The 13,845-nt window shown below is 39.0% G+C and overlaps 1 protein-coding gene across 2 annotated transcripts in view; it reads right to left on the bottom strand.

Annotated features, from left to right (window-relative positions):
- Positions 1 to 8,237: 8,237 nt before the first annotated feature.
- LOC101852972 overlaps positions 8,238 to 13,845 on the bottom strand; it is a 17,176-nt gene continuing 11,568 nt past the window's right edge. Inside the window, exons 1-2 of one of the 2 annotated variants that reach the window (XM_005090081.3) lie at positions 12,773 to 13,010; positions 8,238 to 10,159 (exon numbers count right to left, since the gene is read on the bottom strand). In XM_005090081.3, coding sequence (XP_005090138.1) covers positions 8,694 to 9,965 — 1,272 coding nt within the window. In that variant the 5' untranslated portion in view covers positions 9,966 to 10,159; positions 12,773 to 13,010 and the 3' untranslated portion in view covers positions 8,238 to 8,693. Of the gene's footprint in view, positions 10,160 to 12,772; positions 13,011 to 13,845 lie in introns of those variants that run through there. The other variant, XM_005090080.3, reaches the window with a different exon arrangement.

The following is a 13,845-nucleotide window of genomic DNA, read 5'->3' as shown; positions in this document are numbered from 1 at the left end:
AGAGAGAGAGAGAGAGAGAGAGAGAGAGAGAGAGAGAGAGAGAGAGAGAGACAGTCTCAAGTACTGCTTCTCCTTGCTCCTTCTTACAACTGTCTTTCAGCTACACATCCCTGATCTCAGGGTAGGAGTGACCGAACATTTGGTTTTCTCGAAAGGGCAGAAAATCTCGGAGGTCCCATGGGCATGTGCGCAATTTAAGCTCTCTTGGTGGTTCTAAAATCGAGCGTTCTGAGTAGGTTTCGGTCGACATCAAGGCAAAATTAAAAATTTATTCATACCAAAGCCTGACAATATTCTAGTAAGTATAAATACATAAAGAGTACCTTTGAAATCACGTGGCTGCCTGAAAGCAAGGGGCCCTACAAAGTATGAAAAGCTGTCACATAGGTAAAAATCGATTGTACTGCAGGTTGAAGAACCAGCAGTCGACTTCCTCTAAGGTCTAGAGGAGGGAGGAGAAGGAGAAGAAGAGGAAGAAGAAGAGGAAGAAGAAGAAGAACAAGAACAAGAACAAGAACAAGAACAAGAACAAGAAGAAAAAGAAGAAGACAATTCAAACGTCAGAACAACGTAATTATCCTGAGCATGGTCAGGTTCCTGGTGCCAAGCGTGGGCTTAACATTGTGTATACTTTTAAACGGGTAACAGTGACCCAGAATTTAGACCAAACAATGCGGCAATTGTTCTTTCTCACCTTTCATTGCGGGGGAGGACTTCTGTATCGAGTGACCACTTTGAACTCTATGAGGATATGTGAGGCAGCGTGGTGGAATCAGGCTCTCGTCAAAATAATCAAAGAGAAGAAACTTACATTTTCCCGCAGGTTTGTGAATTTTTATCAAATTTTTGTTTTTTGGCTCAACACCTTTCATGCCCATGAAAGAACTCATTTCTGTGTGGATTTTTCTGAGAAGCGTTGATTAAAGGCATACAAAATGTAAATCTTCAGTTACCACGGACTCTTAAGCTAAGGCAGGAAATAATTAATCTTTGGCGGGCCATTTCCTCACTAATTTTACCTCTGAAAACAGGTGACCCCCACCTCCTTCTTTTGCAAATATCTCAAGATAAATGAATATTATTTGTATCCCAAAAAAAGACAAGTGAACAAGCTTTAAGATGATACCAATAACTCTACATGCCCAAAAATTGACGAGAGCCTGATTCCACCACGCTGCCTCACCACATATTAAACTCTCTCAAAGGCCACCAAAATCATTACAGAAGGCATTTGAAGCCAATATAGTATGTTACTACCTACAAATGAGGACATTGCCGTGGTTTACGTATTCTTAACTCCAGCGCAAAGTTTTGAATATCCAGTCGGGGATGCATAGATTTTTGTCTAGATCGAGATCTGGAGCGCGACCAGAATTAAACGCGAGAAAATAAACGATTGCTAACTTTGTAGAATCAACCACAGATGGCAGTATCTATCGTTTTCTCAATGAGAATAGACGAAAAGCATCTTCTGTTGGTGACAGAACATGATGAGTAAATGGAGTACGATTTTTTTTACTTTTTAAATTTTTAATTATTTTTTTTTTGGGAGGGGGGGGTTCACAATGTTTTTGCATTGAGTACGTGCTATGGGGAAAGGCTGAGCGTTATGCAGTGTATTGAGTAAATAAGAGCTCAACTAACAAAGAAGAGTTGAATTTATTACACCCAGTCACCAGATGTAAGTTGAGTACATGTTTTACTGTACAGTGGCGTTCAAAAGAAATTTGAAAATGTGATCACCCAATCATCGTGGTGAAGCCTTGCACTACTCACTCATGCAGTATGCCAATTTAAAGCTAAATAAATCCTGCATCATCTGACACAATAATATTTCACCTATGTTCAGAGATGCTTGCGATGTGGTCACTTAAAATAAATGACCTTAAAAACTCAGGCTTGGCAAAATTGGGCGAAATCAAAGACACGTAAAAGTGTGTTCGCGCGTGTATTGAGGTTCATCAACATTGGTGGAATGAATATGTATTGAATATCAAATGAAAAGAAAGCATTATTGTCTCTGCAATGAACAGCATCTTCTGAAATACATTTTCAAACAAGTTAGAAAACAGATTACTTACAAATACCATGCTGAACTTAGACCTAACATTGCATGTGCTCATTAGTATGATTTTGTTTTTGTTTAAGAGCTATTGGTCTTCCTGTAGAGCACAAACCTTTTAGCACATGGCTGTGTAAGTTAGATTTTGGACTAATCATCTGTCAGTGAGGAGCAGAGGCCATGAAACTGCCATTTTTGGGGGGTGGTCTGGGACGGAATGAGCAAAATCGTCCGCATGTGAATCATCGGATGGCTTTCTTCAGTTGACTACATCATGCAAGTGTTGGAATGTCATGTCTTACCCTTATTTCCCTCATGGTGTCATTCAAGTAGACATCTCCATTCATGGCAAATCACTTTCTCTTTGGGCCAATATTATCACGAGATAATTTTTGGAAAACTATTCTATATCAACGTAGGAGTGGTCAACAGTAAATTGCCCGATATGAATCCTACACGTATGTGAAATTCCATGAAACAGCAGCTGAAGAAAATTGACGTTGGTTCCAATTCAGACCCTTCGTTTGCAACCGTCTGTGACATCTGGGATGAAATGACTGATAATTGTCCAAAATTTAGCAGAGTCGATGCCCTATGTGTTCGTGCACTACACAAAGCCAGTGGCTCCTACGCAAAATAACAATGAGCACGTTTAATGTTAAGTCCAAGTTTTTGTGGTATTTGTGATTGCTCTCTTTTCTGATTTGTTTGAAATTGAAACTATCGACATTAAATATTGTTTATTACAGAGAAACAAATTCTCCATTCATTAAATATGCAATGTATGTCCATTCTATCAATATTCATCATCATCAATGGCTTTTTTCTGTGATTTCGCGCAATTTTGCCAAGCCTGATTTTTTTAGGTCAATTTTGAGTGACCATATTATTATCTCGAGCATCTCTTAACATAGATGAATTATTATTGTGTCAGATGATGCAGAATTTATTTAGCTTTAAATTGGTGTGCTGTGTGAGTGGGTAGTGTAATGCGGGCCGATCCCATCCGTTGTGGGCATCCCGTCCCGATTAATGGGTGATTACATTATCAAGTTTCTTTTGGAACCCACTGTATAATACACGTGCCGTGAAAAGGGTTAATATGTAAAGCCCAGGTTACTCTCAGCGATAAATCGTATTACATTCTTCGTATAGCAGATCTGCCAGATTTATCAAACTCCATAATATTCTGTTTACATATTCCAATTTATAGTGTCCAATTCCCTTTCAATTTGGGGAGATTCCTTCTTCTTGCGCCAGATGTTCACAACAATTTGCCAGCATTCTGTGTGTTGTTACTTAACAAACGTAAAAAAGAGGCCCACGAAGTTATTAGTTGCAAAATTCTAATGACACAAACTCTCCCTACGCCCCCTTTTAATAATTTGTTATTGTAGTCTCTGGACTTAATCGTCCACATACATTCGAGGGATCTGTAGGCCTCTAAGAATAACAGTAACAGTGTCTTTCGACCAAGTCACCATATTGTACACTGTACAGTGACTGTGCAGTAGTAGATAGTAGATATCTAGTGTGCAGTGTATAGTCCTAACAGCTTTGACGCCAGATGCACTTACAACGCACTGGGTGACCTTGATACATAACTTAAGATTGAAAATAGACAATTGAAAAACAAAGTTTGCTCCAGTTTTAAAATATGGCATCAAATCAGGTTCCACGTGAGCCACTTTGCTTACTTTGATACGCCGATTTCGAAAATGAAATCAGTTTTTAGCTGCGATAATTATTTTGAAAATTCTGCGCGCAAAGTTTAATCCCGCGCGGCGGCAAACTTCAAAAGAATTTTGCGTCACAGCCTCCCACTTGTCACTTCACACTGAGGTGGGGGCGGGGCGGGGAGGGGATACTGTTGTCTGTCCTATTTATGATAGGAATATACTACAAGATGCAATCTTGGTTGAATCTATATAAAATACTTCTTTTTGTGATCTTCAAAATCCAGTAAGAAAAACGGCCAATCGCGAGTTATTTTGTTAATTTGGACACGCTGGTTCCGAATTTGATATTATTTTTACGATTAGACATAGTTTTAAATGTTTATTGTAACATCTTTTTGGCGGGCCGCGGGAGTATCAATACCATCATCAATACCATCATGACGAGGTATTCGCTTAGGGCAGTCGCTGTTCCCCGGACAAATTTTTTCCTGTTTTTAAAAATAGAGTCGCTGTTCCCCTGTGCTCCGCCACAAAGCGAAAACGCACAAAGGGAACCGATTGGATTTTGAAGTCCAGAATTCTCTTTTACGCGTCGTGTGTATTATTTTTGCATTTAAAACACGTTCATAACGAAATTCGTAGGCCTACATCCTGAAAAAATGTCCGTTTCCCCTGATTATGCAATGCGCGTGTTAGACTGTATTATCAATCTTAGGTAATTGGCGAACGTAGCAATACAGCATAAATATTATTATCATAGAAAAACATAACAATGCTTATTAATACAGACAACGCAGGTAACGTTGCAAGGTATCATGTACATAGACTTGTACTATGATGTACGAGATGGGCAATCCTGGCGTAATGCCGCTTCACTATGGAGACCACCATATGAGTTTATTTGGAACCACTTGAAGAGTAAAAAGGTAGGCCCAACATCTGTGCGGGCACTATGCTATAGCAAAACTAGTGTTTGAACCTTCATTTGTGCTTCCGTGATTGGCATTAGCGCAGCACAGGGGCTGTTGTTTCTTTTTACATACAATATTTTTAAAAATTGTTTTGCAAAGAGCAAAGACTGGCGGCCATGACAGTGCCCAGGCTAGTATATTATAATTCAAGTCTACGGATACTATTCAGTATTTTCTCACATAGCACAAATGATGTAACAATTGATTACAAATGACACCGTGTGTCTGATGGAATACAACGAGATGCAATATTAAATGGTATCCAGTACATTGTATATATGACCGAAGGAATTGGATGAGCACCAATAATAATAATATGGCAAAGAAGTAACGCAGCAACTGGTGATTTAGCGTTAAAGTAACGCAATACAAAGTTACGGAATCATGTAGCGTGCAGTACAATCTGAAATAGAACAACAACAACAACAATAATAATAATAATAATAATAATAATAATAATAATAATAATAATAATAATAATAATAATAATAATAATATAATAATAATAATAATATAATTATAATAATAATAATAATAATAATAATAATAATAATAATAATAATAATAATAATAATAATAGTAATAATAATAATAATAATAATAGTAATGGTAATGATACTACTACTACTACTACTACTACTACTACTACTACTACTACTACTACTACTACTACTACTACTACTACTACTACTACTACAATAACAATAGCAATAACAGTAATAAAAATATCATAATATTTATAATAATAATAATTATTATTTTTATTATTATTATTATTATTATTATTATTATTATTATTATTATTATTATTATTATACCTTGTCACATTTTTAAGCATATTATACTGTGGTAAAATGAAAAAAAAGCTAGTTTCACAACGAGTCGATATTCTCTAAAAATTTCAGGAATACGAATTCAATCAATTTTAAAAGCGAAAACAACAACAACAATACGGAATGTTAACATAACAGATTTACTCACGACTTACAAGAGTGGGGGGGGGGGGGGTCTACAAAAGTAACACTATCAGTAGCGTTGATGACGCCCTGACATCGTCGCCGCCTTGAATCAATCAATCGTTGAGGGATATTATTCCACTCTTCATGCGATGCTCTCTCAAGTTGAGGAAGTGTCTGAGGCTGGTGTTGTCGCATGTTGTTCAACTCATCTCTGGTTTGTCTTGCCGCTTTGAAACGATTCCGTAGATGCGACAGGCGTATAAAAAGATCCTCTCTTGGAGATGTTTTTCTTCTCCCACGTTGGCGGTGTCGATCCTTTCCTGATTTTGTTGTTTTCTCACGATCCATTGTTGTGTACACAGTTCTTCGTGTTACATTAAAATGTCTCACAACAGTGGATACTGAGGCACCCCCGCGGATCATTCCAACAAGCTGATTTCGCACATTTTCTCTTTGGGCGTGACATATCATGAAACGTAGACAAAACAAATTTTATCACTGGCGAATTGTTACAAAAATGTCAAAGCTTTGATGTGTGCTTCTTTTTTAAACAAATCATTGCCGTATCTTGAGTAATTCTCAAAAAAGACAAAACATGTAACACGCATGCAGTTACAAAACCTCTCGCGCTTCCAGAAATCTGACAACAGCTCACCAGCGACAGGTATATCACGTAATCAGTGTGTAAATTTGAAAGTAATTGGTGGCATAGATTTTGTTTCATTGAGCTTCAAAATGTATATACTTAAAAATTTGACAGAGTATATTATTATTATTATTATTATTATCATTATTATTATTATTATTATTACTATTATTATTATTATTATTATTATTATTATTATTATTATTATTATTATTATTATTATTATTATTATTATTATAATGATGATGATGAAAGCTCAAAATAAAATATTGCCTTTGAAATTCTGAAATCAGGCATTCTCACAGCGTAAGTAGGTTAACCCCAAAAGTATTATGATATACCACAGCTCAAGCCGTGTTGTTAAACAAAATATTAATGAAGGTGAGGAAATAATAGTTTACAATTTTTGCCAAAGTACATAAAATAACATAAAATAATGGTTTTCTCTAAATGGCTTGCTCAAGTTCAAATATTACTTTATGTTCTACTCAAAAAAACATGCGGTCACATGATTTGCTGAAGGTGACACAATACATGGCTTCTTTAAGGAAACGCATTATAGTCACATGACTTGCTCAAGGAAACATGTGGTCATATAGTTTTTCCCATGATCATATGTGGTCACATGACCAGCCCCAGTCTATACTATGTGGTCACATGACTTATCCAAGAAAACATGGGGTCACATGACTTTCCCATGTAAGCATGTTATCACGTGGCTTGACATTCGGGTATTACCAAATTCCGTAACACCAGTAATAGGGCCCCAAGTTCCTACTCTAAAACTAATATCATCATTTATTATAAACATTAATAAAGCCTGGTATGCCACGTCATGTCAGATTATGGTAGCAATTCCCGGACACAAAGAAATGCTGAAGACAAGAGTTTTGTGAAATTTGGGGGGTGGGGGTCACTAAGGGTCAGCTGTACAAAATCAAGAACAAAGTTAATGAAAGGGTACTGATCAAATGTGGAACAGTATGAGGCATTCTATGATAAACAAGAGGAAGAAAATGAATGCAAACAAGGCGTTCACTAATGAACCAAGTGTTTCACGTGGCTACGACGACAGTATAACAAGGAAAGACTAAATTACCATAGATATATAAATAGATTCCTCAATACTGATCAGCGTAGGAAAATTTCGGTTTCAATGCAATACGAACAAATACCTAGGTAAATACATAAACTACCAAAGCGTACATACAGAGGGGGAGGGGGGTGTTTGTTTGTTTGGGGGTTGTTATTTTTTTTTTCAAATCTACCAAATTGACAACATCACACCAAAGAACACAATCTTACAAACACACTATTGCAGTACGCCAAGGTGCTACGTCCTGTTTTACGCGATGGTTTAGTTATGGAACTGGAGACCAAATAGAAAAAGAAGAAGAGGTAGACCCAACTGCCAACTATAGGATAACCCTAAGAGATTAGGCTATCACCAAAGGGCTGGATGTGACAAAGCTAGGGGAAGTGGCCGGGGACAGACAAGCTCCCTGCATTGTTCTCCTGCTGCTACGGGTAGAGAGTAAGTAAGTATGTCACGACAGGGTGGAATCAGGCTCTCATCAATTTTGGGGCATGTGGAGTTTTGGTATCGTCTTAAGGGTTTTTCATTTGCCTTGCTTTCTTTGAAAGAAATACCCATTTCTCTTGAACACCGGTCAAGATATTTGCAATTGAAGGAAGTGGGGGTCTCCTTGTTTCAGGGGTGGAATTAGCGAACAAATGGCCGCAAAAGTTTGGTTATTTACAAAGCCTGAGAGTCCGTGGAAAATGAGAATTTACATTTTCTGTTGTGCTTTAATTAATCTCTTTCAGGAAAATCAACACAGAAGTATGTTCTTAATTGGACATTAAAAGAATTGAGCCAAAAATCAACATTTCGATAAAAAAATTGCTTTACCGAAGGAAAAATGCAAGTTTCTTCTTATTCATTATTTTGAAGAGCACCTGATTTCACCAAGCTGCCTCACAAATTATCGTGTCCTGCTCAAGGTCACACTCCAGCCCCCACCCACGAAAAAATCATGTCTTCGACTTATGCTAGAAAGTATTGTGAGGCTGAACTCACAAAGACAAAAAGGAAGATGCAGACCCAGCAGACTTTCACATTGACCACATCGCCAAATCTAGCGCATGAACATCAATAAAGTCAAAAGAGCTAACGAAGACCGGAATACAATAATAGGATAACCCTGCTGGTTACCATGTACATGTAATAACCATATTATCTTCCTTTAGGATCATATGACGGAAGTGAAGATGAAAAGGGAGGGCACTCAGTTTCTTCTATGTGATGTCAACAAGTCTTAGGAAGTGGCTGCTCTAATTGTCTGGTTCTGGTAGTTTGCCAAAAGGCAAAAACGTTTAAATGCTCATACCTACCATCCAAATAACAGCACAGACGATGTCTTTAAGTAAAAACCACCATAGTGTGCCCAAATCTAAAGAATGAAATACAACTTCGTCCAAAAAATATTGGCCTTTTTCGAAGAACACAAGCGCAAAGATACCCGAAGGGATAATAAACACAAAACATGCGAGCGAGACCATGAAGAGAAAAAGCGCCTCTTTAGTCAGGTTCGTGTCAACATTTCCTTGGGGTGGGGTGTGTGATAAATGTGAAACATTTGATGAAGTCACACACACAGGAGCGGCCGAGTGTACGCTGTACAGGCTTGCAGTGGGTGGACCGTGGGTCAACAAGGAGGGGTCGTGAGGCACTGTCGCTGGCGGACCGCAGGGGCTACTGAAACCGGGTGAGTTTGGAATTGTATGGGAATTTGTGGGCGCAGAATGCCTCACCAAATACGCACCTGCCACATTAGTGGAAGGGATGTCCACTGTCATATGATTTTCTTGAAATGTTTCTGGCGTGGTTTCTGGGATCCCCTTTTTATCATATCCATTGTTAATTTTCCTAGTCGTTTGTCCCTTTTCAGCTCTGACGTTGTTTGTAACTGCATGTTGCAAGCTAATGAGTTCTCCCCCCTGACGAGGTAATGTCTGGGGAATACCTCCTCCAGTCAACAGGCTCCTATTATTGGAATTTGAACGCAATACCAACAGGGTCACCGCTGAAAACAACAAGGCCAGGAATGGGAGAAGGAGGTTAGTGATGGAATTCAGAGCTTTCCTCCTAGACAGAGGCATCTCGATTGCATGGCAAAATACCTCATAATGAACACCAGCGAAAGAAATAGGGAAAACTATGAGTGAAGACAGAGCCCACGGTACAAAAGCGAAAAGCAATGACAAAACAGTAACTGTACTCTCGCTGCACGAATAGATTCTCTTCCGAGTAAGAATTTCTATTGCCAGAAGAATCAGCCCTGTGCAGTATCCGAACGGCATAAATTGAAACATATAGCTACGAACAAAAACAAAAAGTAAACAGATATCTTTTTTAAACTGATCGTCAAATGCAATCATCGTTTCGATTACTAGACAGACCAAAGCTAAAAGGAAATCCGCAACAACGAACGTCCCCAACAAACCACGTTGTAGCTTGGGCAAAGCGTTCCATTTTCTTATAATACATAAGGACAATCCACAATTCGCTAGTGTTATGCCAATGAGGAATATAATTAAAAAAGCTTTTTTAGAATCATTTACTGCTTCCCAATCAATGTCACTCATCTTAAACGATGGACGAACAAATAATATGCGTGTGAATGACTCAGCACACAAATCTGGAAGTGTCAGTATGTAATGCCGGAGTTGCGAAAAGTTTTTGCTCTTTCTCGTTTTCAGTATCTTTATTTTGCTGCTGCTCTGAACAGGAAAACATCTGCGGCATCTAGTAGAAAGATCGAAGAAGGTGTAGACTTCTCCTGAAAAGATACAAGAGATAAAATGTACCACGACACGATGGAATCACGCGCTCGTCATCTGTGGGACACATGGAATTATTGGTATCATCTTAAAGCTTGTTCATTTGTCTTGCTTTTCATGAAAAAATACCCATTTATTGTGAATACACGTCGAGATATTTGCGAGTATAGGAGGTAGGTGCCAGAGGTAAACACGGAGAGGAAGTGGCCACCAAAGTTTAATGACTTGCAAAACGTGACTGTCCTTGGAAACTACAAATTTACATTTGTTTATAAATGCCTTTGACCAACTTTTTAAAACGAAAAATCGACACAGAAATATGCATTTAAATGGACATAAAAAGTGCTGAACCGAAAATAAAACCTATAAAATTGGCCAAGGGAGAGAAAAATGTGGGGTGTCTCCGATTCCATTATTTTGACGCGCGCCTATTTTCACCATGGTGCCACTAACATTGATTTTCTTCTAGTTAGACAACAAAGTGGAACAGAACCTTGCCAATGAATAAACACAGTTAGTAATGTTGTGAGCTGAGGGATCATCTGAAAATCTATTTTGCTAGATTCTACTTGTTGAAAACTTCACTCTAATTTTGACTCAACAATAATGTATGAAAAGAAAAAAAAGAAAAGGATCTACTAAAGATAAAATGTTTAGTTTCATTAGCAAGGCGTCATTTGGATGGTGTGTTCGTGGAGTGGTGAAAGTTTTATTACTTGAGTGTTCAGTTCCAATGCAAGATGAACAAAATTGATTTTTAGATAACAATAAATTCATGTAGATCTCGAAATCAAAGCGACAAATAAAAAGAATGAAATTAAAAGCATATTAATATAGTCTCTAAAAATCCATAAACATTAAAATAATACACGATCCCATTCACTGTGCCCTTGACTATCTTCAACTTGCAATGGATTAAATGTACACACCCATTTTTTACCCCTCGAGCCGCCCCTGGGCGTAACGGTTGGTACAAAAAAAGTGCAGAGTAAAAACTAGCATCAGAATTGATCCTACTTTAACAAGAAAGATATGTCAAGTAAGGTTGTAAGTACAGTGGAACTCGGATTCAACGAGGTCGTTGGGCCTGACCTAAAATCTCGTTGAATCCGAGTGTTCGTTATAGCAAACACGAGGTTTTGTGTAGATAATTACAGGCACTGAGCAAGTAATGTATAAAGAGAAGTCACATGTAGTGCCTGAAATGCCTGCATAATATGAGCTGTGTTTTAAAAAAACCGATTCGTTCAAATACACAAGCCTGTGTCATCTCGATTGTTTACCAAGAAAAAGTTGTGTTGCTCTGTAGAGCCGAGCATACGGCAACTTTTGATTCCATAGACCAGCGCCGCACAATTCATTACGCAGATCTACGTCAAGACTATCTTATTATTGTAATAATGATCAGTTGCCGAGGGGAAAACAAGACTGATGCGTTTGTATATGCGACGTTCAACGCCCGGACCACTAGTGCCCCCCCCCCCCTTACCTATCCCCGACACGCACACACAGCCACACGTGTGCAGGCAGCCCATGCGACCCCGACACACACCAGAGAAGACACGTACGCATGCCAACAACACACGTGTAGGTATTTAAAAAGGCCGCTGATTGGTTGCATGCAATTGGCTAAGTGAATAATGGTTCATGATGCTGGTGCAATGGATGGTTTCTGGGAATAGATTAAGTTTCTTCTGGGATAAAAATGAGCGAAGCCACGTCTGCGGGGGCTGTTCACTCTGGAAGCGACCTCGTTGAATCCGAGCTCGCTGATTTAAGTGCTCGTTGAATCCGGGTTACTTTTATTGATTTTTAAAAAGAAAAAAAACAGGGAATCTATCCCATCTCGTTGAATCTGAGTTCTCGTTGAATCCGAGCTCGTTAAATCCGAGCTCCACTGTATTTCGTTTTATTTAGTCTCAAATTGTAAATGGTTTGACAAAAGACATGCCCCACTGTCCTGTCTAGATCTTTCCGTATGTAACAAGAATGTGTGTACGTACGACAAGCATTGAAACTTTCCATTTTTAAAAGAAAATAGTCGGTAGTCTCTCAGACTCCCAACCGTAAGGTCATGGGTTCGAATCCCGACAGGTGCCCGACGTTAAAACTAAATGTTCCTCACTTCCCCCAAGTGAGAATGGGTACGTACCTGATTACAGTGGCGAAGCGTCTATATAATCAATATAATAAAATAATCACTGCTTCCCTTCCTAATTTTGAAACATTGTCGCAGTCAAATTCACCCATTAACGTAAACCTCTTACATTACATGTAAAAAGACGTTCATAATCACCAAGGAACAGTATGCCTAACATTCTAAACGCGTTCAGTACCACCGAAATAGCCTGTTCATCCCTTTCGAGCAGTCAGTCACTATAAGCAGTCAGATGCTTTGATTAAGAAAGTTTAAACTAAAAGTGAGGCTGGAAGACTCTACCAAAAGAGTTGAAGGGAACATGTATACAGCACTCAAACCTGTTTCATTGCCACATATACCCTGTTCACAGATATAAGCAGTCACAAGCACTGATTATGTAAGCGAACTATTACACTGGTCGAGTCTACCTCACAAATATGACGGGAACTAGCTCCTAATACTCATGTATTACCTGATCACTACAGAGCAACCTGCAGACGTGGGAACTCAGAACACAAGGCTACAACTCCTGTAGTTACATCTGTGTCTTGCCACTGACACGTACACAGACCGCACTGACTGAATACTGACCTAGGGCCCCAATTTCCCAGATCCTTTCATGCACGGATACAGCCAATGGACAAAGCATACCTGGCTATTTTTAACCCGCACATGTATTGCTACATTCCTCTACAGGTTTTTTCCAGGGTAATATTGAGAAATATTGAGGTCGGACGGGTTCTCAACTGTAGGGGAAAAGGGTGTGTGTGTGGGGGGGGGGGGCTACTGGATATATTACAACTAATACAACACAAACCAGGACGTGCTGGTTAGAGTGTCTCAAAAGAAGAAAAGAATGTTGGTTTCTTTGTTCTTTCTTATTGTGTCTGTTTTATTCTCCCTTACTGTTGATATCTAGGAACCGGTGCTTTGTTGACTGAACACGACACATATTTTAGTGTCCTGAGTCTTAAATATATACGAGGCACACACACACAGAGAGAGAGAGAGAGAGAGAGAGAGAGAGAGAGAGAGAGACACACACACACACACACACACACACACACACACACACTTCTCCGGTGGAGAGCCTCCAGGCCGAGGCCAACATACACACACACACACACACACACACACACAAACACACACATACAAAACAGACACACACACATACAAAACAGACACACACACATACAAAAGCGTATCCCTTGTTTTGACCCGTTTATGAGTCATAGCTTAGAAATATCTGTAGTTATTTTTACTTCCTTTCTAGGGATCTGGCAATTGTTTTTCCGTTTCTGAGGTCGCTGTGGTCAGATATTATGTCATCAAGGTGCGCCTTCTTCAAAGCCGGGTATACTGGGACAGCAGAAATAGGGGTCAACCGTGGTTTTGTGACGCCTACATCGTTCAGTGAAAACGTTCCACTCACACTTACTCCCACAAACAACCTGGCAGTTCTTCGACGTAGGCTCCTACACTCACCTACAGACTTACAAAGCCTGCTCTACTCTGGCGTTGGCCAGATGACAAGGACATGTGGTT

Source organism: Aplysia californica, unplaced genomic scaffold, assembly GCF_000002075.1.
Source record: "Aplysia californica isolate F4 #8 unplaced genomic scaffold, AplCal3.0 scaffold00012, whole genome shotgun sequence".
Lineage (NCBI taxonomy): Eukaryota > Metazoa > Mollusca > Gastropoda > Aplysiida > Aplysiidae > Aplysia > Aplysia californica.
The sequence above is the reverse complement of the archived record's forward strand: the minus strand, read 5'-3'. Positions and strand labels throughout refer to the sequence as shown.